This window comes from Coffea arabica, chromosome 11e (assembly GCF_036785885.1).
Source record: "Coffea arabica cultivar ET-39 chromosome 11e, Coffea Arabica ET-39 HiFi, whole genome shotgun sequence".
In the NCBI taxonomy this organism is placed as follows: Eukaryota; Viridiplantae; Streptophyta; class Magnoliopsida; order Gentianales; family Rubiaceae; genus Coffea; species Coffea arabica.
Window position 1 is genome coordinate 54,836,200 of NC_092331.1, and position 25,218 is coordinate 54,861,417.

Genomic DNA, 25,218 nt, shown 5'->3' on the forward strand with positions numbered 1-25,218 from the left:
CTGAGGCATTATCGACTTTTTGCTACATTAAAGTTACACTAAATGGGGTTAAATTGCAAAACTATGGAAAACTGGTTACAGATACAAAAGAAGAGAAAAATTTAGGGACTTGAATACAATTTTTGAAACCCATTTTTCATCATACCTGTGACGAAAAGGTGGATGGGTTTTCTTAAAATCTGGAAGCAAAACACTACCGTCTCTTGTTGCTTTTGCCGTCGGCACCCTTACCGGCACACGGTCACCAAAGCTAGGCATAAAAAGTCCTATGGTCCTAGCTAGGTTTTATTCAACCTAGAAAACATTTTGATTCTTTGATGAATTAAGTTTGATTTATTTCAAAGATTTGTTTTTGAGTACGTCTTATATATAGTGACAGTGCATACACTATCACGGTTGGATATATGATACATATGTAAAATTTGAATTTTAAATTCAAATTCAAATTCAAATTATATGTCATGCATCTAACGGTGAAAGTGTATACACTGTCGATGTATAGAAGATTAATTCTTTGTTTAAAATAAATCTTATACACACTGACAGTGTATATATTATCACTGTTGGATATACGATACATATGCAAAATTTGAATTTTAAATTCAAATTCAAATTATATGTCATGCATCTAATTGTGTTGATACGATGATTTTAATCTAATTATAAATGAATTTTTACATGGTTAAAAAAAATAAAATAATAAAAAAGAAAGATAATCGATGGACAGTAATGACCTCGAGCTACGGTTCATCACTTGAATGGGTAAGATGCCAAAAATGTACCATAAATATCATGTGCACGATATGTGCTGTAAACTGTTTCTTAATCGAATTATTAGACGGAGTTGTCAAAATGAAGCACTTGAGGATTTTGGTGCACTAATTGAAATTATAGTGAGTTAGTTGAAATTATGAAAAATTTGGTGACCTTACACTTTATCTTTGTAAAATTTGCATATTTTAGCCAAGAACTTTTCATACTTCTAAAATAAAAATCATAAAATAGTTGTAACTAAATAATGGATTTTTTCTAATGGGTGCCTTTATGACAGTTATTAACACATCTAGCATTCACCTAACCTACTCTATATATATACACACACACATACATACATATTAACAATTATTATAAATAAAAATAATAAAATAGTTGTAACTAAATAATGAATTTTTCTAACAAGTGCCTTTATGGTAGTCATTAAACATATGTATATATATATATATATACACACACACATATTAACAATTATTATTTTCTCTTGCATTTATATACTTTTTTTTATTTAATCTTACTTACCTTCGCTTCTATTTATTTACTTTTTTTTAATTAATCTTATATTTTTAAAAATATAATACCTGAAATATATTTTAACGGATATTCACAAACCGTTAAATAAAATGTGATACTAGTCCAGCCAGCAATAACTAACTAATCTCCTTATGACAATTGACACCATAAAACCTCAATACAAACATTCAAGAGTTGGAGATATGTTTGATACATAGAAATCACCAACCCCTCAAAACCTCATTAAACGCTAAAACACATGATAATAAAGAAATTAAAACATGAGAAAAATATGCCCTCTTTCAATCAGTAACTAATCCCAGCAAAGTGTCCTGTACGGCTGTACCCAACCGACGGGTAATTGCTCTGACTTTTCCTAATAGTAGTCAAGTCGGTTCATGAACCGCACAGGGTCGGCTGGGCCTGGATATTACCACAGTTTTCTCAACTAACTGGCAATACAATTCACGGATTTCTATCAAAATCAAGAAACTACAAAACAAAACGCAAACAAACAAACCCTAACCCTAGAAGCAAAACGCCAATCCACCTCTTATCTCTTTCCTGCTATAAAAACCTCATTCTTTTCACAATCCTTTCGTAGCAGTCCCCTCTTCCTTAAGAGGTAAACAAAACCCTTCTTCTGGTTTTGAGAAAATCTCCCATTTGGCAATTCAATCGAAAAATCCAATCTTTTTCGTTGGTTTTCAGTTTTGGGCTATTGTGAATGGTGGAAATCTTTGATAATTTGTTAATGATCTCCCTTTGCCGTCAAAGAAGGGGGGTCTCTTCTTCTTTATTGACATCCTTCTGCTTTGGCTTTGGATCTTGCAAAGAAGGCTGGTATTACCGCTGCCTCGGCGTCGACCCTTGAAAACAGGGAAAAGCTGATTTTTTTTTTTATTTTTCATCCACATCCCTCTAAATTCTTCCGATTATATTCCTCAATTCTTCAATTTTCCTCAAGGGATTTCATAAAACTTTTCTGGTTCTTTTTATTTTCGAGAAAAAAGCTTTAAAAAAGCTAGAAAAATGTTGCTGCAGAAGAAGAAAACTCAGGGGGCGGCGAAGGGGAATAGGCTTCTGATAAGCATTACTGTAATGGGGTCTGCTGGTCCGATCCGATTTGTGGTGAATGAGGAGGAGCTTGTGGCGGCTGTAATTGATACTGCTCTGAAATCTTATGCACGTGAGGGTCGCCTCCCTGTTCTCGGCACTGATCTCAATAATTTCATGCTTTATTGCCCCTGTGCCACCACTGAAGGTAATCTTTTAATTCTATCTGATCCAAATGAAATTCTAGCACAGATTATTAGGTTGTTGGTTGATTTTTTTCAGCTGGAATTTTCATAGAAGATGGATCCTTTTAGGTCTAGTATTCTGTAGTAGGTACTAAAAGGTAATAGATATTGGCTTCTGGCTTTTGATTTTAGGTGCATTTTCCTATTTGATTTGTGGGTTATTTCTGGAATTGTTGTTTAGATGAACTAATCTAGTTTGGGAATGGAATTGAGCAATGTTTGTGGTGAGTCTAGTCTGGTTTCTGATTGCCAAAATGTAAATTTGTACTACTGAATTCTGTATTGGACAGAGCTATGTCAGTAAAATTTGAAATTGGTGGTTTTGGGTTCTGCGTTGTCACTTTGAGAGATGCTTTGTTTCATTAGGTTCGTAGTGAGTCTGCTGAAATGGTTGTTGGATTGTTGTTTCTGTTGTACTGAGTGACAATTGTATTTGCTTGGTTTCATTGCAGCTTTAATAATTCATGTTCTCTGATAATCATCGTCTCCGTGTGATTGCAGCTTTGAGTCCATGGGAGACAATTGGTTCTCTTGGATTTCGCAACTTCATGCTGTGCAAGAAGCCAGAGACACAGAAGATGAGTGGTGATGGCAATCAGACTTCTCCCTCTATGTCTAGGAAGAGTTCTGGAAATTGGAAGGCATGGTTTAATAAATCACTCAATCTCAAAGTTTCTTCTCATTGAATTGAAGATGTAAGAGCTGGCTTGTGGCTTGAAAGTTGTTGGCAAGTTCGGAGTTTTCTACTTTTGTCGCCGTGTTGGCACAGTAGCCTTTTGTTTCGGTATCTTTGTGATTTCAGTTGGTCTATGTCCTTGTCGAAGAATAAAGTTGAAGAATTGTTGGTTTTACCTACTAATGTAAGATGTTTTGTTTATCAATCTGTTGTTGACATTTCCATCAATTCCATCATTTCTTTGGGATCCTTTGAATATTGTTTGTTTGGATTGATCAACTTTTCCAAATTTTTTTCTGCAGCATCATACACGCTTTATGGTCGCCTATTTTATCATTCTAACTAATTTCACATACATCAAATCCCTACAAGTGCTATAGTGTTATTCTGGGAAATTTGCTGGCTTCTTTCTGATGATTTGTAGAATTGACAGTGATAAACTGGTGCGTATAATGTTCTGTGCTGTGAGATGGTTATGCTTGTTGGAGCCTTGAATGTTTTAGAGTTTAGCTCTTCATGGCACAGGATCTGAACTTGCTGTTCAGAGTTCCTAAGAAGCAAAGATGCAGGCCTGAGCATGCCAATTCAGGTGCAATGGTGCTAATGTTTCAACCAATCAACCCTTCTAATCCTTGTGCAGCTTCAACGTTGGTTTTGATCAAACCAGGATCTTTGTGGGTATATTCTTTTTCCAGTTGTAGCTAGAAGTTTGAATCGTGCCTTCCAAGTTAAAAAGGAATTGGATTCCTATAGAACTTCTATTAGAATTCTCGCTTCTGGTGTCCTTTTGGGTGTGAACGATAAAAAGATGCTCAATTGTAGCATTAATGTTGACTAAATTCGCTTTGTGACCGAGCAATACAGTCGGCGAAGTAGGAATATAACGAACCACTGCTTTTACTTTGAATGTGATGGCGCGTGTCATGTGGGATTGTCTTCTATTGAAATAAGTAGAGATCCTTTCAAGAATATATGCTTGGCTGGTAATTAACTAACAAACCATATTTAAATAATTGCTATTACAAAGCAGGATTAATTGACTAATCTGCAAGCTACAAGGTCAAACGTAAATATTTTAAATTAAAGCTTAAAAAATTTTCAAATGAAAGCTTTAAGGTTGTGAAAGACGGCTAGGTCAGGTTAGGGTGGGATGATGGACATTAAATAACGACTAATCAAGGTTTGGAGGGTCAATGCCTTCAATTGATTTAACTATAATTAAAGCTTTTTAAAGCCTATTATTATTAGGGATAATTTCAGAAACCTCCCTTGAGCTTTCTGACAACTACACTCAGCTCCCCTCGGGTTTAAGAAATTACACTTACCTCCCTTGACATAGTAAAATACCTATAACACCCTCTACTTAGTAGACAATTTTAAATTTAAGGCAACAAATTTACAAAACCTAAAAAAAAAAATCTATTTTTCTGTCTCTTGTCTATTTTCTAGTTTTTTTTTTAGGGGTGTCCCACAGGGAGTGGACCCCTGTAGATTATTCCCCAACCTTCCGCAATTTGCTGGTAGCAAGGTTCGAACCACGGACCTAAGCCCCATCTTCAGCAACCCTAGCCACCAGACCAAGCCCCGGAGGGCGTCTATTTTCTAGTTAATATAACTTCTTTTTATTATCTTCAGTTTTGTGGATATTAGCAAATTGAATTACAAAATATACAAAGGGATAGATTATGTGTCAAACTAGAAGGAAATGAAGAGACTCGTAGTGATAGAGAAATAAATAATGAAATTGATAATTGAAATAGGAAAAAGAACTAATGATGTGGAATTTTTCATATTTTGTTTATTATTAAGGAAAATTTTTATAAAATGTCAATAATTATATAATGATTTCTTTCATTGGGTTAGAAATTTTTTATTATGATTTTATTGTGGAGGTAGAATTTATTCTCAACTTTTCAGACATTAATATTTTTAAAGTCATAGGAGAATTGTAATGGTGGTTCTAGGTCAAATTAGCTTATATGGAAAAGATATTTAAGCATTGATATTTAATATGGAGCTATAAAATTGGTTGTCAATAGGGTTTTGTATGTTTTTTTATCGTGAAAAGTATTGATATTATATATGCAATTTGGGATCTTTTGGATAGTTACTTGCTTTTAGAACTTATGCTTGAATAGTTGTTAGGGATTTAGCTTGTTGATTTATGCAAAGCATGGAAGAAAATGATTGAGTATACTATATTTTTCTTTCTTAGTTTTGTAAAAAAGGACAATTTAGGATTTTTGAAAGAAAATATAAGTTCTTGGACCTACATTTTTAAAACCTAAGGGGAGCTCTTTATAATTGTGAGAAACCTGAGGGGAGGTTTGTGAGATTATCTCTTATTATTATGGCCATTGAAGCCATTAACACCTTGCAATAAATGGACCATGGATTCGTACTAAGTACTTGTATCTTGTACCCTACCGACCTATCTGGGTCCGACTTGTGGACTGAAAAGCAATATCCATATTTCGTTTTCTTTTTTTTTTTCTTAGAAATGGTGATATTTCTAGTCTTCTTTTTTTTTTTTTTGTCAATTGACAACGTGTGATATCCTGAATCACCAGACTAGTTCACATGTGTCCCACACCAACCTGTCCAAGCCGTGTGGGTTGTTTCACCGGATATTCGATCTTTAGCAGTGGTACTCACCTAACTAGGCTATTACTACTAGCAGACCAATGCCTCGGGGCTGATATTTCTAGTCACAGGCATCAAATTTCTAGTTTTCCAGCCCTCTATATTGTTTATTAGAAAATATTATGAATAAATACTAGACTAGATGAAATCATAGATGCTAAAGAGTTGACCTATCTATTAAGTCTATCATATGCTCCCAGTTTTTCAATGTTATTGAATCTTAATTTGATGGTTACAATAAAAATTAGCCCCTGGAATTTGACAAGGCGTATTATTAAGTATGAAATGTAGACCTCTCTCGAGGATATGACAGTACAATTGCATTCTTGCTTATCTTCAAACCAAGTGTCTATTTTTGAAAGGGATGAAGGGATAGATAACCACAAGTAAACGGAGCTTATCCAGACCTCTTTCAAAACAAGTGTCTATGAGATTTCAAAATTTCAAGTATCTTTGAGTGATATTCTTGATACTACAGTCGACTTTCTTTCAATGGTTTGGCTTCCATGTTGTGCTGCATTCAATTCATAGGACCCATTTTTGAGATAAGCGAATGGATTGCAGGATTGTAGACAAATTAGAAGCATTTATGAATTTTGTTGACTCTCCAATAGAGTGAAGAGTCAAAATAGAGGAGCCTTTTGTTGTTTTTTCTGAATTTTGGGCTATTAGACGTTGCATTCAGTCGCAGTCGCAGTGTAAATGTATATAATTCGACCATCTAACCAAAGAATATAGTTGCTCACATGTCAAAGGCTTCTTCATGAGTTTTTATTCATATTTGGTCAAAAAAAAAATTATTCATTTACTTATCTTGTCATTTGATAAGTTGGTTTGTGCCTTCTACTTCTAATAGGCTATGAGCTAGATCTGAATCGTTCTCAACGAGTTCATAAGAACAAACTAACTAAGCACGATCTAATTTTGCTAGAAGAATTTAATATGATCCTTGACTCAATGTAACAAAAATCATGAAAAACCATAAAGACTCTAAGCATGCTTAATTTCAACATTATGGATTTGATGTTTCTTGTAATCTTAGTGGTAACTTAGACAACAGATTGAGTGATGAATATTCTTTCCCCAAATTTGGTTACAGATTGGAGCAGCCAAGTTTTCAACAGGGAAAATGACCTGTTTCATCCCTTGCATTTCACAAAAATATTCTTTTCGTCCCTCGCTTTTAAAACGAAGCAATTTGGTCCCTGACATTTAAAAATTAAACCTATTACATCTCTGAACCTAATTGTCAATTTGAATCAAACCATCCAATAACCCAGTAATAAATTTCGGAGAGAGAATTGATAGATCATATTCACATGACATTTATTGAACCAAAAAAAAAATAAAAGGTATAACATAAAAGGTCATTCTTTGTTTTGGAATAATAGGATTTCTTTTTTGGATAAATCTTTTCATGTACCGTTAGTATATACGCTTGTGAGTCTACATGTATATCATAAATACAAAATTTGGTGTTTAAATTTAAATTGAAATGATATGGCAGGTACATAAATCCATCAGTGTATACAATGACAGTGTGGGAAAGATTAATTCTTCTTTTTTATGTTATAATTTTTTATTTTTTTATTTTTGGTTTCATTAAATTTCACGTGAATATCAAGTTGAGTTAGTCAAGTGATCTACCAATTATACCCCCAAAATTTGTAATTAGGTTGATAGATAGTTTGATTCCTATTGAAAATTGGGTTCAGGGATGTAATAACTTTAGTTTTTAAATGTCAAGGATAAAATTGTTTCGTTTTAAAAGTGAGGGACGAAAAGAATAATTTTGTAAAATGTGAGGGATGAAACCGATCATTTAATTGATGAACTTGGTATTACGTCTCTTGGCAATTGGATCTGTGGGGATGATTAGTACCTTTGAAGGTTTAGTATGGCCTGAAAGTTCCCGTCGGTGAGGAGGAGGAGGAGGAGGAGGAGGAGGAGGGGGGGGTGGGTTGCAAAGATAAACAGAGTATAGATAAGTCATGGGTCGTATACAAGATTCTACATATATTTAGTCGTTTCCATGCAGATGTATGAAATATACATTTGTTTAGATTGCCGGAAAGGTCGATTTTGATGGATGCAATGTCCTTTTCCCTCTTGAAAAGCATGGGTGCACATGCGTCTAGTTTCGAGTTTGTCGGGTATTTGGCTCTTTTGAGCAGGCAAAAAGATCAACCGTGCCGCGTTTGGTTTCACAAAATATTCTCCATTTTCGTTTTCCAGCCATCTATGCTTTGTTTGGATTAGCTGTTTTTGGAAGTATTTTTAAAATATTTTACTGTAGTAATATATATGAAAAACTTTTACTATAAATACTTTTTGTGATATTTTTGGAGAGGTTTTTAGAAGATATTTTGGGGTATTTTTTAAAATCAAAATATTTTAATGATATTTTTCAAAAATTATTACTACCACCCACAATCACAACCACCACCGCCACACCCCTTCTTTCTCCTTTCTCCTCCCCCTCCCTCCTCCTCCTCCTCCTCCTCTTCCTTTCCCGTATCCCCTGGATCTGGTCGAGACCAGATCGAGGCCGCAATCTGGTCGTGGCCAGATTGTAACTAGAAAGTTGAGACCTTTTGGTAGTGACCAGATGTCTCGACCAGATCGAGAGGGGAGGGGAGGGACGGAGGTGGCGGAGAAGGGAAGGGGAGGATGAAGAGGGAATGGGAAGAGAGGAGGAGGAAGAGGGAGGGGGAGGAGAGAGGAGGAGGGAAGGGTTGGTGGCGATAGTGATTGGTGGTGTAAGAGGTGAAAAATATTATAGAATTTATTTTTTTTAATTTTTTGTGTATATTTGTGAGTTGTTTTTGATATATTATATGGATGAGATGTTTCTTGAGTTATTTTTATTTGTGTATTTCTATAACATTATATTTAAAAAATAGACCAATCCAAATAGATTGTATATTGTACTAGTGCCCGCCTACCCCTCCCCCCCCCCCCCCCCCCCCCAAACACCCAAAAAAAAAATTTTCATCTCATTAATTGGTGTTGCATCACTAAAAACTTCTTTCATCTTAATTTGGTTTTAAATCGAACTTATAGCTAGTGTGACGTTCTTCTACAATTAGATGGCTAATATTTAAAAATCTACAGAACAAGTTATTTTCACGATCAGATATCATTTTATCAGTATTTGCGTGATTACCTTATCAAATAACATATATATATATTGGTTTGTGTTTCATCCTTGCAGCATTGCCCAACAGTTGCTGAAAATTAGCACAAAGAGGTTTTATCTGCTTCTTTATTAGCTATATTTTGAAAAGAGATGATTGGTGCACCTTCTTCTCTTAACAGACGTACCTGTACTTGACTTCAAGAATGGGGTTCTCTGATTAAGAATTCGTGAATGGGGCCATTTAGCATATTCTAAGCATATGCATGTTTGTTCCTTGATTAACAAAAGAACAAAGACAAGTGGGAAAAAAAAGTAAATAGGAGATGTAGATAGGCGAAGCTTCGTATATGATACCTTATGGTAGTTGAAGTCAACTTTGTTAATTAGACATTGTGGTAGCTTATGTTCTTTATTTATTCTAATCTTAAATATGAATATGTTTGTCTCTATTGTTGCAGAAATAAAGAAACAAAAAAAAGCTCTCCAATATGATTGTCCTATTGTAGATTAAATATTAATTTGTTATGTTAGCATACCAAAATGATGATGCAGCCCTTTTTTTTTTTTTTTTTTTTTTTAAGGTAGGAGGAAAGAACATGATAAGAATGTGGCCATCATCGAAGGTGGGCAGTGGACATGTTTCATGTTTGAATGTTGAATTCTTTTGTAGTGGTTGGTTGTGTTTTATATGCATGTTTTAGTGTCATTCATTCCTTTCTAGAGTTTCTAATTGAATTTTTGGCTTTTTCTTCTTTGCCATTTTCTTCCATCCTTTGACCGTCTTGTCCCAATAATTTTTCAGAAGTGAGTACAGTGGAAGAGGGAGAGAGGCAAAGTAAACAACGTGTAATGAATGAGTACAATTTGCTTTTGATTCTCCTTGTGGACCTAGCTAGAAGTACTCCTAATCCGAGAACTCTAATTAGGACTTTTGTTCAAAAATTTTTGGAAAATTGATAGTAAATCGCTTCCCTCCCCCTCCACCTAGGGGTGTAAACGAGTCGAGTCGAGTCGAATTTTAACCTAATCGAATCGAGTCTCAAATTAATTTTACGAAACTCGAACTCGAACTCGAGTTCGATCCCCGACAGGAGCTTAGCCCGATGGATGCGTTCTCAATCCTCTTAGGAATCTCTATCTCACCCAAGGACTAACCAATTTGTTTGTCCATTTAAATTGGATCCGGCGGAATAATGATAAAGAAGGGGGAGGGGGGAAAAGAGTTTACAAAAAACAGAATTCATAAAAATGGGTTAAGTTCGATGAGTTCAAAATGTTAAGCTCGAACTTAAAAAAATAAAAAAATAATTTATTTTTAAAAATAAAAAATTATTTTATTTTTAAAAATGAATAAAATAATATTTTTTAATAAATAATAAAATATTAGATATATATATGTAATTTTACTATTAAAAAAATAATATATATATATAATCGAACTCGCGAGCCGCTCACGAGCTAACTAACTTGGTAATTTTGAGTTCGAGTTCGAGCTCGAGTTCGACTTGATTAGTTCGAACTCGACTCGAGCTCGTATTCAAGAATATATGCTTGGCTGGTAATTAACTAACAAGCCATATTTAAATAATTGCTATTACAAAGCAGGATTAATTGACTAATCTTCCCAGCTACAAGGTCAAACGTAAATATTTTAAATTAAAGCTTAAAAAATTCTCAAATGAAAGCTTTAAGGTTGTGAAAGACGGCTAGGTCAGATTAGGGTGGGATGATGGATATTAGATAACGACTAATCAAGGTTTGGAGGGGTCAATGCCTTCAATTGATTTAACTATAATTAAAGCTTTTTAAAGCCTATTATTATTAGGGATAATTTTAGAAACCTCCTTTGAGGTTTCTGACAATTGCTCTCAGCTCCCCTTGGGTTTAAGAAATTACACTTACCTCTCTTGATATAGTAAAATACATATAATGCTCTCTACTTAGTAGACAATTTTAAATTTAAGGCAACAAATTTACAAAACCTAAAAAAAAAAATCTATTTTTCCGTCTCTTGTCTATATTCTAGTTTTTTTTTTAGGGGTGTCCCACAGGGAGTGGACCCCCGTAGATTATTCCCCAACCCTCCGCAACTTGCTGGTAGCAAGGTTCGAACCAGGGACCTAAGCCCCATCTTCAGCAACCCTAGCCACCAGACCAAGCCCCGGAGGGCGTCTATTTTCTAGTTAATATAACTTCTTTTTATTATCTTCAGTTTTGTGGATATTAGCAAATTGAATTACAAAATATACAAAGGGATAGATTATGTGTCAAACTAGAAGGAAATGAAGAGACTCGTAGTGATAGAGAAATAAATAATGAAATTGATAATTGAAATAGGAAAAAGAACTAATGATGTGGAATTTGTCATATTTTGTTTATTATTAAGGAAAATTTTTATAAAATGTCAATAATTATATAATGATTTCTTTCATTGGGTTAGAAATTTTTTATTATGATTTTATTGTGGAGGTAGAATTTATTCTCAACTTTTCAGATATTAATATTTTTAAAGCCATAGGAGAATTGTAATGGTGGTTCTAGGTCAAATTAGCTTATATGGAAAAGATATTTAAGCATTGATATTTAATATGGAGGTATAAAATTGGTTGTCAATAGGGTTTTGTATGTTTTTTTATCGTGGAAAGTATTGATATTATATATGCAATTTGGGATCTTTTGGATGGTTACTTGCTTTTAGAACTTATGCTTGAATGGTTGTTAGGGGTTTAGCTTGTTGATTTATGCAAAGTATGGAAAAAAAATGGTTGACTATACTATATTTTTCTTTCTTAGTTTTGTACAAAAGGACAATTTAGGATTTTTGAAAGAAAATATAAGTTCTTGGACCTACATTTTTAAAACCTAAGGGGAGCTCTTTATAATTGTGAGAAACCTGAGGGGAGGTTTGTCAAATTATCCCTTATTATTATGGCCATTGAAGCCATTAACACCTTGCAACAAATGGACCATGGATTCGTACCATGTACTTGTACCTTGTACCCTACCGACCTACATGGGTCCGATTTGCGGACTGAAAAGCAATATCCATCTTTCGTTTTTTTTTTTGCTTAGAAATGGTGATATTTCTAGCCACAGGTATCAAATTTCTAGTTTTCCAGCCCTCTATAATGTTTACTAGAAAATATTATGAATAAATACTAGACTAGATGAAATCATAGATGCTAAAGAGTTGACCTATCTATTAAGTCTATCGTATGCTCCCAGTTTTTCAATGTTATTGAATCTTAATTTGATGGTTACAATAAAAATTAGCCCCTGGAATTTGACAAGGCGTATTATTAAGTATGAAATGTTGACCTCTTTCGAGGATATGACAGTACAATTGCATTCTTGCTTATCTTCAAACCAAGTGTCTATTTTTGAAAAGGAAGAAAGGATAGATAACCACAAGTAAACGGAGCTTATCCAGACCTCTTTCAAAGCAAGTGTCTATGAAATTTCAATTTTTCAAGTATCTTTGAGTGATATTCTTGATACTACAGTCGACTTTCTTTCATTGGTTTGGCCTCCATGTTGTGCTGCATTCAATTCATAGGACCCATTTTTGAGATAAGCGAATGGATTGCAGGATTGTAGACAAATTGGAAGCATTTATGAATTTTGTTGACTCTCCAATAGAGTGAATAGTCAAAGTAGAGGAGCCTTTGGTTGTTTTTTCTGAATATTGGGCTATTAGACATTGCACTCAGTCGCAGTCGCAGTTGCAGTGTAAATGTATATAATTCGACCATCTAACCAAAGAATATATAGTTGCTCACATGTCAAAGGCTTCTTCATGAGTTTTTATCCATATTTGGTCAGAAAAAAAATTATTCATTTACTTATCTCGTCATTTGATAAGTAGGTTTGTTCCTCCTACTTTTAATACGTTGTGAGCCAGATCTGAATAGTTCTCAACGAGTTCATAAGAGCAAACTAACTAAGCACGATCTAATTTTGCTAGAAGAATTTAATATGATCCTTGACTTAATATAACACAAATCATGAAAAACCATAAAGACTTTTAAGCGTGCTTAATTTCAACATTATGGATTTGAAGTTTCTTGTAATCTTAGTGGTAACTTGGACAACAGATTGAGTGATGAATATTCTTTCCCTAAATTTGGTTACAGATTGGAGCAGCCAAGTTTTCAATAACATGGTCCTGTCTATACACCTTTGCTTGGGCATATAATTGATGAACTTGATATTACGTCTCTTGGCAATTGGATTTGTGGGGATGATTAGTACTTTGAAGGTTTAATATGGCCTGAAAGTTCCCGTCGGTGAGGAGGAGGGGGGCGGTTGCAAAGATAAACAGGGTATAGATCAGTCATGGGTCGTATACAAGATTCTACATATATTTAGTCGTTTCCATGCAGATGTGTATGAAATATACATTGTTTAGATTGCTGGAAAGCTCGATTTTGATGGCTGCAAATGTCCTTTTCCCTCTTGAAAAGCATGGGTGCACATGCGTCTAGTTTTGGAGTTTGTCAGGTATTTGGCTCTTTTGAGCAGGCAAAAAGATCAACTGTGCCGCGTTTGGTTTCACAAAATATTCTCCATTTCTGTTTTTCAGCCATCTATGCTCCGTTTGGATTAGTTGTTTTTTTAAGGTATTTTTGAAATATTTTACAGTAGTAATGTATATGAAAAACTTTTACTATAAATACTTTTTGTGATATTTTTGGAGGGGTTTTTAATAGATATTTTGGGGTATTTTTTAAAATTAAAATATTTTTATGGTACTTTTTTAAATTTATTACTACCACCCACAACCACAACCACCACCGCCACCACCCCTCCCTCCTCCTCCTCCTCCTTCTCTCCCCTTCCCGTACCCCCTGGATCCGGTTGAGACCAGATTGAGGCCTTTGGTCGCTATCAAAGGCCGCAATCTGGTCATGGCCAAATTGTAACTAGAAAGTTGAGACCTTTTGGTGGCGACTAGATGCCTCGACTAGATCGAGAGGAGAGGGGAGGGACGGGGGTGGCGGAGAAGGGAAGGGGAGGAGAAAGAGGGAGGGGGAGGAGAAAGGAGAAGGGAGGGGTTGGTGACGGTAGTGATGGATGGTGTAAGAGATGAAAAATATTGTAGAATTTATTTTTTTTAAAATTTTTTATGTATATTTGTGAGTTATTTTTGATATATTATATGGATTTGATGTTTTTTGAGTTGTTTTTGTTTGTGTATTTCTGTAGTATTATATTTAAAAAATAGACCAATCCAAATGGATTGTATATTGTACTAGTGCCCACCCATTTTAGCTATTCTTGGCATTACCCCACCCACCCACCCACCCCCCCCCCCAAATTTTTTTCATCTCATTAATTGGTGTTGCATCAGTAAAAATTTCTTTCATCTTAATTTGGTGTTAAATCGAACTTATAGCTAGTGTGAAGTTCTTCTACAATTAGATGGCTAATATTTAAAAATCTACAGAACAAGTTATTTTCACGATCAGATATCCTTTTATTAGTATTTGCGTGATTACCTTATCAAATAACATATATATATATATATATATATATTGGTTTGTGTTTCATCCTTGCAGCATTGCCCAACAGTTGCTGAAAATTAGCACAAATAGGTTTTATCTGCTTCTTTGTTAGCTATATTTTGAAAAGAGATGATTGGTTCACCTTCTTCTCTTAACAGAACCTGTATTTGACTTCAAGAATGGGGTTCTCTGATTAAGAATTCGTGAATGGGGCCATTGAGCATATTCTAAGCATATGCATGTTTGTTCCTTGATTAACAAAAGAACAAAGACAAGTGGGGAAAAAAAAAGGCAATAGGAGATGTAGATAGGCGAACCTTCGTATATGATACCTTATGGTAGGTGAAGTCAAGTTTGTTAAACCTAAACCAGGGTGATATATTAGACATTGTGGTAGCTTATGTTCTTTATTTATTCTAATCTTAAATATGAATATGTTTGAATCTACTGTAGCAGAAATAAAGAAACAAAAAAAGCTCTCCAATATGATTGTCCTATTGTAGATTAAATATTAATTTGTCATGTTAGCATACCAAAATGTTGATGAAGCCCTTTTTTTTTTTTTTTTTTTTTTTTTTTAAGGTAGGAGGAAAGAACATGATAAGAATGTGGCCATCATCGAAGGTGGGCAGTGGACATGTTTCATGTTTGAATGTTGAATTCTTTTGTAGTAGTTGGTTGTGTTTTATATGCATGTTTTAGTGTCATTCATTCCTTTCTAGAGTTTCTAATTGAATTTTCGGCTTTTTCTTCTTTGCCATTTTCTTCCATCCTTCGACTGTCTTGTCCCAATAATTTTTTTGGAAGTGAGTACGGTGGAAGAGGGAGAGAGGCAAAGTAAACAACGTGTAATGAATGTGTATAATTTGCTTTTGATTTTCCTTGTGGACCTAGTTAGAAATACTCCTAATTCGAGAACTCTAATTAGGACTTTTGTTCAAAAATTTTTGTAAAATTGATAGTAAATCGCTTCCCTTCCCCTCCCCCCACCCCTTTTCATATTCAATTGTGTGTGGAATAAGATTCGAATCTTGAACTTGACAGTAAAAAAAAAATTCTAAAAACTCTCCCTAATCACTTGACTGATAATTTGTATATCTGGAATCTGAAGTTGGTAAACTTCTTTTTTTTTTTTCTCTCTCTCTCTCTCTCCCCCTCCCTCTCTCCTTAACAAAGTTTATGCAGTGTAAAGAGGCCAAACCCAGACCTAAAAGGCCAGGATGGTCAATGGGCTATGAGATGCTCGTGTACTGGACTGGATGAATAAGATTTATGGTTCACCTGACACGGCTTGGGCTTGTATATCAGTGGATTGATTATGCCGCCCATTGCTTCCTCATTAATTTTGTTCCATTCAAATTGTATCGTGAAATACTGTTTGTAACATAAATGACTCGTTTTAATTGGCAGTGGATATTAATTAGGTATTGGACTCTCAATTATAGGAGAATATCTTAAATACTCTTCTTCTTACATGAGCAAAAAATGAATAGGACTAACGCAAGTTTTAATTGCTTTTTAGCATATTCCACTGCATTGGCTATATGTTCCTCAAACCATCGATCACAAATGCTAAAAATTCCAACATTAACACATCAACTTCGCCCTTAAGCAATGCTCATGGAATAGTCCTTAGATTAGACATTTAGACAACCTGCATAATTAAACATTGGTCTTATTACTTTTTTTTTTCCCTAACAAGAAAGAGGTGAAATTGAAGAAATAGGGAGAGAAAAAGGGAATTTGAATCCAAAAATGAATCTTCGGTAGCTCTCATAATTCACCGAAAGTTGATACACGTTTACTAGTGTGAATAACAAATGAGGCAAAACATAAGATGTAAAATTTAAAAAGCGTGCACTATTGCATTCTTTTAATTTAAGTGAGGGAACTATTCCCTCTAGCTCCCGACATAGTTGAGTTCTCTCCTAAGTAGGCTGGAGTAATAATAGTGAAAGAGTTGATGATTTAAAAAAAAAAAAAGAGAATAACAAACTAATGGAATAATATTCTTGTATATTTACTTGTTTTATTTATTGAAAAAATGTTAAGTATCAGTGTGTCACACAAAACATAAACATAAGATGGAACTCCATTTTCCACCTTTTTTTTTTGTTTTGTAAATTCAGTTTTACTTGGAATTTGTGAGTTGTGACTCTGAGTGGAATGGTTGTCCTCGATTTTCTAAGTTTGTGAGGAGGATATTCTTTTAACTTTTCCTATATTTACAAAAGAGTTGACTATTCAAGTTAGAAACCTTTCTTTACCTCTTTTTTCTGCTCTTTCCTCAAAGTACTGAAGAACATGAATTCTTGTGGTCTACTGAGAATTAAGGTTTGCAGAGGCATCAACCTCGCTGTTCGTGACACTGTTAGCCATAGCAGTGACCCTTATGTCGTCGTCAGCCATGCTGGCCAGGCCTGTCGTCTTCTCATTACTTTTTCTACTGGCAATTCTTTTTTTTTTTGGCTCTGTAATCATATCATGTATTGCTTGTATCTTATATGATTCATATGGTCTTTTAATTTGTGGGTTTTTTCTGTGATTATTCAAATCATATTGGGTTTTCTTTTTTGTTTCCAAAGATTGCAATTTTGGTGTTAATCTCGTCGAAATCGGCATCTGTTGCAAGCTGAAGTTGTAGAATTAGAAGGCCATGTTAATTAGAATTAACCAACCAGATTGATTTTCTAATTAAAATATTAGTTGAAGAAGAATAGGAAAAACATAAAGAAATTAGGTCTGAATACGAAGATACATAGAAATTTCAAGATTTTTTTTAAATTTTTTGAAACTGAATATAAGATTGATGCTGGAGAGGATACCTGCAACTGAGGAAAAGGATCAGGCAAGAATGAGAAGCATGGCTGAATAAGGGGGATTGTGAACTGAGCTAGTGGCGTTTATGCCAGAAAGTTAAGTATACCATTTCATGGTGGAAGTGCTGTTTGGCCTATTTGTAGTTAGGCTATCATGGTTTTGTCAGCTAAATGCTCAAAAATGCTGATTGAATTTCAAGATACTGAAACTGAAAGTTCAATTTCAATGTTTCTTTTCGTTCTTGCATTATACTTTCTGCTTAATTTGTTTCTTTCTTATTTAATAGAGCAAACTTTTGGTTGTTCATAACATTCTCAAATATGGCATTGCAAATGCTTTGCTTTGTTATTTGATAAGCTTCCCATTTCTGGACAGCTAAAAACGTAATTGGTTGATTACAAATGGAGAGATGCATGCTGTGTTCACTTAGTTTTAGCACTGCTAGTACCGAATTGACTTGGCAAGTGAACTCGCTGCATAGAGATGGCGTTTCAATTTTCCTTCACCGTTCACCACCAACAAAATAATGACCAGCCATTTTAGGAATTTGTAGATGTTGGATAGTCTTAATGAACGTGGTTACAATGTGCTTATTCTGCTGAATAATTTGTTGATTGAGGAATTTGATCTGTTATCCCCCTGATGGCTGCAAGACAAGTTTAGTAGTGATTACTGAATTTTCTTCAATCATGTAGATCGTAGGATCGTGTACTGCTTCTCATGATGTAAGGTTTACTGCAGACTGTGAAGACAAGTGTGGTGAATAAAAACTGCTCCCCTGTTTGGAATGAAAGTCTGACTCTTAGTTTGAAGGATCCTAATGTCCCATTTGTTCTGGTAAGTCACATTTTCTTTTCCTTTCTTATTGAGTGTCTGCAATGAACATCCGTGACTTGAATGGATCTAGGTCGGCAGTCTTGCCAAACTGATAGTATAAAGCAATGAGTTCAAGTTTATGTTCTCTATGCATTTTGCTTAATCAAAAGTGTGTGTTCCTTTGTATATCTGTCTTGCCTTCTGGAGGACCAAAATATGGTGATCATCATGTATGACTTCCACTGATTAACAATGGATTTTGTATCTTTCAGAGAGTATTTGATAAAGACACGTTTACGGGAGATGATCCAATGGGAGATGCAGAATTCAACGTGAAACCATTTCTCGAGTGCTTGAAAATGGGTTTGCAAGACCTCCCAGATGGGACTAAAGTTGACAGAGTTCAACCAAGCCACGACAATTGCCTTGCAGATGAGAGCTGCATTGTTTGGAACCAGGGTAAAATGTTCCAAAAGATGATACTTAGGTTGAGAAACGTGGAATGTGGTGAAGTAGAAACACATCTTGAATGGCTTGATTATCCTGGATTTAGAGGCTAAAAGCAAGACTGATTCCCTCGCTGTTGTGTACTTGTGATTCGAGGGCTGATGATGAAGGCATACAATCTAAGTTCTTGCTGTATATTTATGGCTGTTCCTCATGTAATGTTTGAGAGCTAAGGTATGACCCTCACAGGAAACTATCTCGGCCTCTTGTATGGCTATTGTTCAGGTTACTGCTTTGCTGGTGTAGCTATAACAAATATAACCTTTTCTGTTTCTTTACCTGGGAGGGGGATTGAAGAAAGCAGAAAAGGATAACGCGAATAAGAGAATATTGAATCCTTGCTTTAAGACGATCGAGATGAATAAGGCCCTTAACTATTCTAACTGAATATAACGTATTTCTCAGCAAGAAATTTGAGAATTTTTTTTTTTGAAAAAGTTTACAATCAAGAACTGAATTCGCCCTGGCTGATGTTATTTTCTCTTTCGACAATTAACAGCAGAAATTGATTAGATGCCATTTTTCTCTTTCATCATTTACCCCTGATTTCCTTTCTCTTTAGTTGTGATATTATTTGCTTGACATTGACGAGAATTGTTTTTTTTTTTTAATCTTATTCTGAGCTTGATCAAATTGAAGGGGAAAAAAAATTAATCTGGTGTTATTCCCATGTTCTCCTCGTCAAGCATAAGGAACTTGGCATATTCTTGAACAACCTTCACGACCTTTTTTTAGTCAATCAGTTATAAGATCTTGTATCTCTAAACTTCATTTGGATAAATTACTTCAGAAAAGCTACACAAAAACTGTTCTTGATTTAGAATATCTCAGAGACTTTTTTTCTCTGATAAATAAAATATCTCGAAGACCTGAATAATCTAATTTTCATTTAGATACTTGAAATTCTTGGGACCAACAGATATGTTCACTGATTCTAGTTATATATAGATCTCATTTTCAAATCCCAGGAAATGATGCTCAGGAATCCAGTCCTCGATCCGAATTTCTAATTTGACTCGGCATTCCGGTTAATCCCCACAGAAAAGGAACCCCCCCCCCCCTTCTCCCAAAAAAAAAAATTAATGCAGATCACTATATTTTGGTTGTTTTACGTAATATTAATTCTTCAGATGCAAAGATAGAACACTTTTTTTTTTTTTTTTTTTGCCTTTTGCAGTTTTTGGAACCCCAATTGGATTATTAGGTGTCGTGGAATATACCATTTTTCTGTTCGATAGAAGTATCAATCGCTGAAGAAGATATGCATAGATAAAACAAGAAAAAAAATCTCAGGGCATTTGGAAGTTTGTTCTCAGATATTTCATCCTTTGCAGGAGATACATATGCAAACTGTAAGGTTATGGTTTATTCACCAATAAACCTTATCTTCCTAACTTTCAACCCTTGTCCGAATATCATCACCATTACACACTTTGAAAATAAACTAAGGGCGCCAAGTTTGAAGCAAATAATAACAATGGCTTCAACACAATCACAATCCCTACAAGGTCTAATTTCCAAAACAAACTTTCCATCACTTCCAATAAATAAACCAATATTGCACAATACAAATTTCAAGATTTCATTCCCATTTCCCTCTAGAAAATCTTTACCACGCGTCGAATCTTCCAGCACTGTAAAGTACAATGAAGTTGTGGTGGATGAAGAAATGGATAAAATTAGAAGACTGCAAAATGGCTCGGATGTTCGTGGGGTGGCTCTAGAAGGCGAAAAGGGGAGGACGGTCGACCTAACGCCTCCCGCCGTGGAGGCGATCGCAGAGAGTTTTGGTGAATGGGTTGTGGAGAGATTGGAGAAGGAGAAAACAAATGGAAGTGTGGAAAATGTTAGGGTGTCACTTGGACGTGACCCTAGAATTTCAGGTGCATCCTTAAGTGCTGCTGTTTTTGCTGGTCTTGCTCGTGCTGGTTGTCTGGCTTTTGATATGGGGCTTGCAACTACACCGGCTTGCTTCATGAGTACATTGTTGCCTCCATTTATGTATGATGCTTCCATAATGGTATTGAAAAACAGCTCCATGTTTTTGAGCTTGTTATGCATACATATAAAAATGGTATAGACTGATTTCTTCAATGATTTTGCACTAAAACTATTGTTAAACATAGATATCAAGTCTTGAAGCTTTTAAGGAAAATAATAAAATTTGTAGAAAATGCCTTTTGAGACCGTGTAGGAGAAGTTTGTGAAGACAAAACTTTTTAAAGCTAAATATTGTTTCCTTTTGCTTTCTAAGTGATGCTATGGCTATTATTTCCTGAAACATGATTTCAAGAAACCAGATGGTAATCTTGCTCTTCAACTTTTGTAAATTCGAACTTCAAAAGACACTTGATTTTCACAAATACTTTTCTTTCATCTGAAATAAGTTAAAAGCAAAATTAAAAGCCCGCTGGGAAACTATAGTCTTTAAAAATAGTTCAAGGCTTTAAGCAAATGAGAGAAAATGGGAAAATACTACTACTAGGCTTTGGATGTTTCTTTTAGTCTGTATTAGTATGCTAATACGTGGAAGAATTGAGAAATATAACATGATGCAGATGACAGCTTCTCATTTGCCATACACCCGGAATGGTCTGAAACTTTTCACCAAGAAAGGAGGCCTGACATCGCTGGATGTGGAGGAAATATGCTACAGAGCCGCCCGGAAATATGCTAATAGACTTGCAAAAGTGTCAACTGCTCTACGGAATCCACCAAAAAGAGTGGATTTCATGAGCACTTATGCAAAACACCTCAGAGATATCATCAAGGAAAGAGTTAATCATCCCTTGCATTATGACACTCCTCTCCAAGGATTTCAGGTTGGAAATTTTAGCACGATCTTTATTTAGTTTGTGACTGAAAAATTCTCCTGCACGAGTTGTTTTTCCCTTGTTCTGTTCATTCATGTGCAATGGTGGTTCCACCTACCTCATCTATGTTGGAATCAATTGTTATACTAGCAAGTGAACATTGGCCATAAAAATTGCATGATTGTCTGTGTTGTTAGGGTGAATATTAACCTTTGTTTGATTTATTTATTTATCTTTTCACCCCTTTCTACACCCTTCCTATTTTCAACTGTCAGACATAAGATTTGAATCCTGAATCTGACAGTAAAGAAGACTCCAAGAACTCTTTCTTGTCTACTAGATCGACCCCAGTGGTTAGGATGAATATTAACCTAAAATATGTGATTGAAATATACGAATTTTATCTGATTAATTTTTTTAAAAGTAATTTTGCGTTTGTCTGATTTAGTAAAATGAACTACTGCCTACCAATATTTTCATTAAAGAACTTGCTACGATATAATAACTAAACTTTGGGCTCAGCCTAATACTTTTGTCCAAATAAAATAACTTCAACCAAAGTGTCGGCCCACGCTCTTCCGGACCCCAACAGTCAATACGCTTGCAACACAGGCTGGCCAGAAATAGCAATGAAACGGAAGGCCCATTCTAAAACAAAATGAAAATTTGTTCTTAAAAAGAAAATGAAAGAAGGAAAGATATATGGGTACCTTCAATTTACTTATTCTATACGGTGTTTTTTTGGGTAAATTACAGAGTCTTTTTTATTTATTTTTCTTCTTATTTGGGATGCATATGGAGGAAATCTGATGAAATTAATGCAGATAATTGTGAATGCTGGAAATGGATCAGGAGGGTTCTTTACATACGATGTCTTAGACAGGCTAGGAGCAGACACATTCGGTTCTCTACACCTCAATCCAGATGGAATGTTCCCTAACCACATTCCTAACCCTGAGGACAAAACTGCCATGGCCTTAACAAGGGCTGCAGTTCTTGAAAACAAAGCTGATCTTGGCATAGTTTTCGACACCGATGTTGATCGAAGCGGCGTCGTTGACAGCTCTGGCAACCCCATAAATGGTGACAAACTCATAGCACTGATGTCTGCCATTGTCCTGAAAGAGCATCCTGGAACTACAATTGTGACTGATGCACGTACAAGCATGGCCCTGACTAGATTCATCACTGACAGAGGAGGTCAGCATTGCCTGTATCGAGTTGGATATAGAAATGTGATTGATAAAGGAGTTCAGCTTAATAAGGATGGGATGGAGACTCATCTGATGATGGAAATTACTGGCCATGGTGCTCTCAAAGAAAACCATTTCCTTGATGATGGTTAGTCTATTTCTTCTACGGAAAATATCAAGATTGCAGACACTGTAACTTACAAACTTAAAAGACATATATTAATAGTTTTCTAACATATCTCATGTAACTCAGTCTGTCAATCTGATTCTAACTTTATCCCTAAATTTAAAATAAACATTCTCCCGATTTCTTAAAATTACTGGGGTTTACATTGTCTTTTTTATTTTGAAAATCACAATGTCTGTAATGCAACTATTGTCCTTGTTCTATATATAAACATGAATCTTAAATTTTGGCATGGATTCTTGATATGCACTTTACATTGACTAAATCAAGCGATGTGGTTGAACTTTGCAGGTGCTTATATGGTTGTGAAGATCATCATTGAGATGGTAAGAATGAAGCTTGAGGGCTCAGGTGATGGAATAGGTAGTCTTATTAAAGATCTTGAAGGGCCCCTGGAATCAGCAGAGCTTAGGATGAATGTCATTTCTGAGCCAAGGTTTGCAAAAGCCAAAGCCATTGAGGCCATTGAAACATTCAGAAACTACGTTGAGGTACATATCTATTACTTTGTGCTAAAAAAGAACAAGGAAAATAGCAAGAACCATATCTGATCAAATCTTTAGTATACTTTATGCTAAAAGAATGGTAAATTATTTGCAGGAAGGTCAGTTGCCAGGCTGGGATTTAGACTCTTGTGGAGAGTGTTGGGTAAGTGATGGCTGCCTTGTGGACACCAACGACACTCCAGCAGCTGTTGATGCCCACATGTACAGGTGCCAAAAGTTTTCAAACTAATGCTCCGCCTCCTATGTTTTTGGGGCTCCTTAATCAATCTCTCCTTTTCCTCTATAACAAATTTCCGCATAAAAATTACACCCCCTTCCCTTAAATCCGTATGATGTAAAAGAATTGATCACCTAATTTGAAAAACATAAAACTTTTTCAATGGTCAGGTAGATCTTTAGGTTGCATCATTGTCTTTTAAACCTTAGGTTATGGATCCACCATTGCTTTTGGCGAGAATGGCTCAAGCTGCTCCTAATCTATTTATCATAAAATGTTAACACCTTGACAAACTCTACATAATTGTAGTCCCATTATTGCTAAATACAAATTTGCTCAAACTCCAGGGCCAAAGTTTCTGACAAGGACAATGCAGAACTTGGATGGGTACATCTTAGACAGAGCATTCACAATCCAAATATAGCTGTGAATTTGCAATCCAACGTACCAGGAGGTTGCCAATTGATGTCAAGAGACCTCAGGGACAAGTAATTTCCATTACTTCATTAACACTATTGATTTCTTGGCTTCATATTAGTACTCTTGAAATTTTGATTCATTCAGCCAATTTATCTATGCTTTGATTCGGAATTTCAGGTTTCTTTTGGCAAGTGGGATGGATAGAATTCTCGATATCAGTCAGATTGACAAGTATGCCAGAAGCGGAAGTGTTTGATGATATGCAAAGCCTTGTGGAAAAATCAAGCATAGATGTATAGTAGATAGTATACATATAGAAGCATAGATGTATAGTATATAGTATACATATAGAATATTAGACCCGTGAATTGTACCTACTTGTACAGTACGAACCCTTTTATTGTAACATTCATATACTTTTGATCACTCATTCAGTAACCATACCAATTATTGTAAACATTGACAATTTGAGATGGAAAACTCAACTTGGCCATGCCAAGGGTAATTCATGCATATTTTCCTTCTCTTTTTGTGGCTTTTGACGGTTGTGGTAGCTAAGGTTATGCTTCTTATCATAAGCCATTGGTAAATGTTGATCCATCCTTCTTGGTGTCACAACGATTTGTGCATAAAAGAGACAAACGAATTTTTACATGATAGATCATAAAAATGCTAAAATGAAATTTATTTGAGACACACATGGCATGTATTCTTGACTGGTTTTACATTGAAATTCCTGATCAAGAAGCTTATCAAGCTTGGAAATGATCTTGGTTCTTGAGGAAGTAAGCATCAATTATGTTACTAACTTCACTTGCAAAGTCAAACATGTGATCAGGAGCAGGGACATCTAAATTCTGCTTCTCATACTCGTATGTCCAATTAAGAAAATTCTTCTCACCTTTTGAAGTTGCTTGGAAAGTTATTAGCAAGCTCTTATAATCCTTCAGAAGATCACCCTCAAGAATTCTGTAAGTCGTTGACCTGTTATCTTCATCAACAGTTTCAATAGTCTCCTTTACAGGAATTAGTTTGCCATCTGCAATTAATACACATGATTACAACATGAACCAAATTAGGAATGAAAAATCAACAAAAAAAAAAAAACATTGCATATTTATACAAGGTCTACACTCTTTAATATAAGAAGTCCATGCAGGCCTTACCAATCAAGTAATTTACCAAAAGT

The 25,218-nt window shown here is 35.1% G+C and overlaps 3 protein-coding genes across 3 annotated transcripts; all 3 read left to right on the forward strand.

Moving 5' to 3' along the window:
* Positions 1 to 1,744: 1,744 nt before the first annotated feature.
* On the forward strand, positions 1,745 to 3,520 carry LOC113719403 (uncharacterized protein At4g22758). The gene is made up of 2 exons (XM_027244613.2): positions 1,745 to 2,551; positions 3,090 to 3,520. The coding sequence occupies exons 1-2, from the start codon at positions 2,320 to 2,322 to the stop codon at positions 3,272 to 3,274; spliced, it is 417 nt and encodes a 138-aa protein (XP_027100414.1). The 5' UTR covers positions 1,745 to 2,319; the 3' UTR covers positions 3,275 to 3,520.
* Positions 3,521 to 16,692: 13,172 nt separating this feature from the next.
* On the forward strand, positions 16,693 to 19,040 carry LOC113717839 (protein C2-DOMAIN ABA-RELATED 7-like). Its single transcript, XM_072072846.1, has 3 exons — positions 16,693 to 16,970; positions 18,114 to 18,207; positions 18,459 to 19,040. Exons 1-3 carry the CDS (start codon positions 16,855 to 16,857, stop codon positions 18,744 to 18,746), a joined length of 498 nt encoding a protein of 165 aa, XP_071928947.1. The 5' UTR covers positions 16,693 to 16,854; the 3' UTR covers positions 18,747 to 19,040.
* A 1,045-nt stretch (positions 19,041 to 20,085) lies between these two features.
* On the forward strand, positions 20,086 to 24,542 carry LOC113718834 (uncharacterized). Its single transcript, XM_027243754.2, has 7 exons — positions 20,086 to 20,713; positions 21,252 to 21,515; positions 22,331 to 22,847; positions 23,178 to 23,377; positions 23,487 to 23,599; positions 23,957 to 24,097; positions 24,207 to 24,542. Exons 1-7 carry the CDS (start codon positions 20,171 to 20,173, stop codon positions 24,283 to 24,285), a joined length of 1,857 nt encoding a protein of 618 aa, XP_027099555.1. The 5' UTR covers positions 20,086 to 20,170; the 3' UTR covers positions 24,286 to 24,542.
* Positions 24,543 to 25,218: the final 676 nt, after the last annotated feature.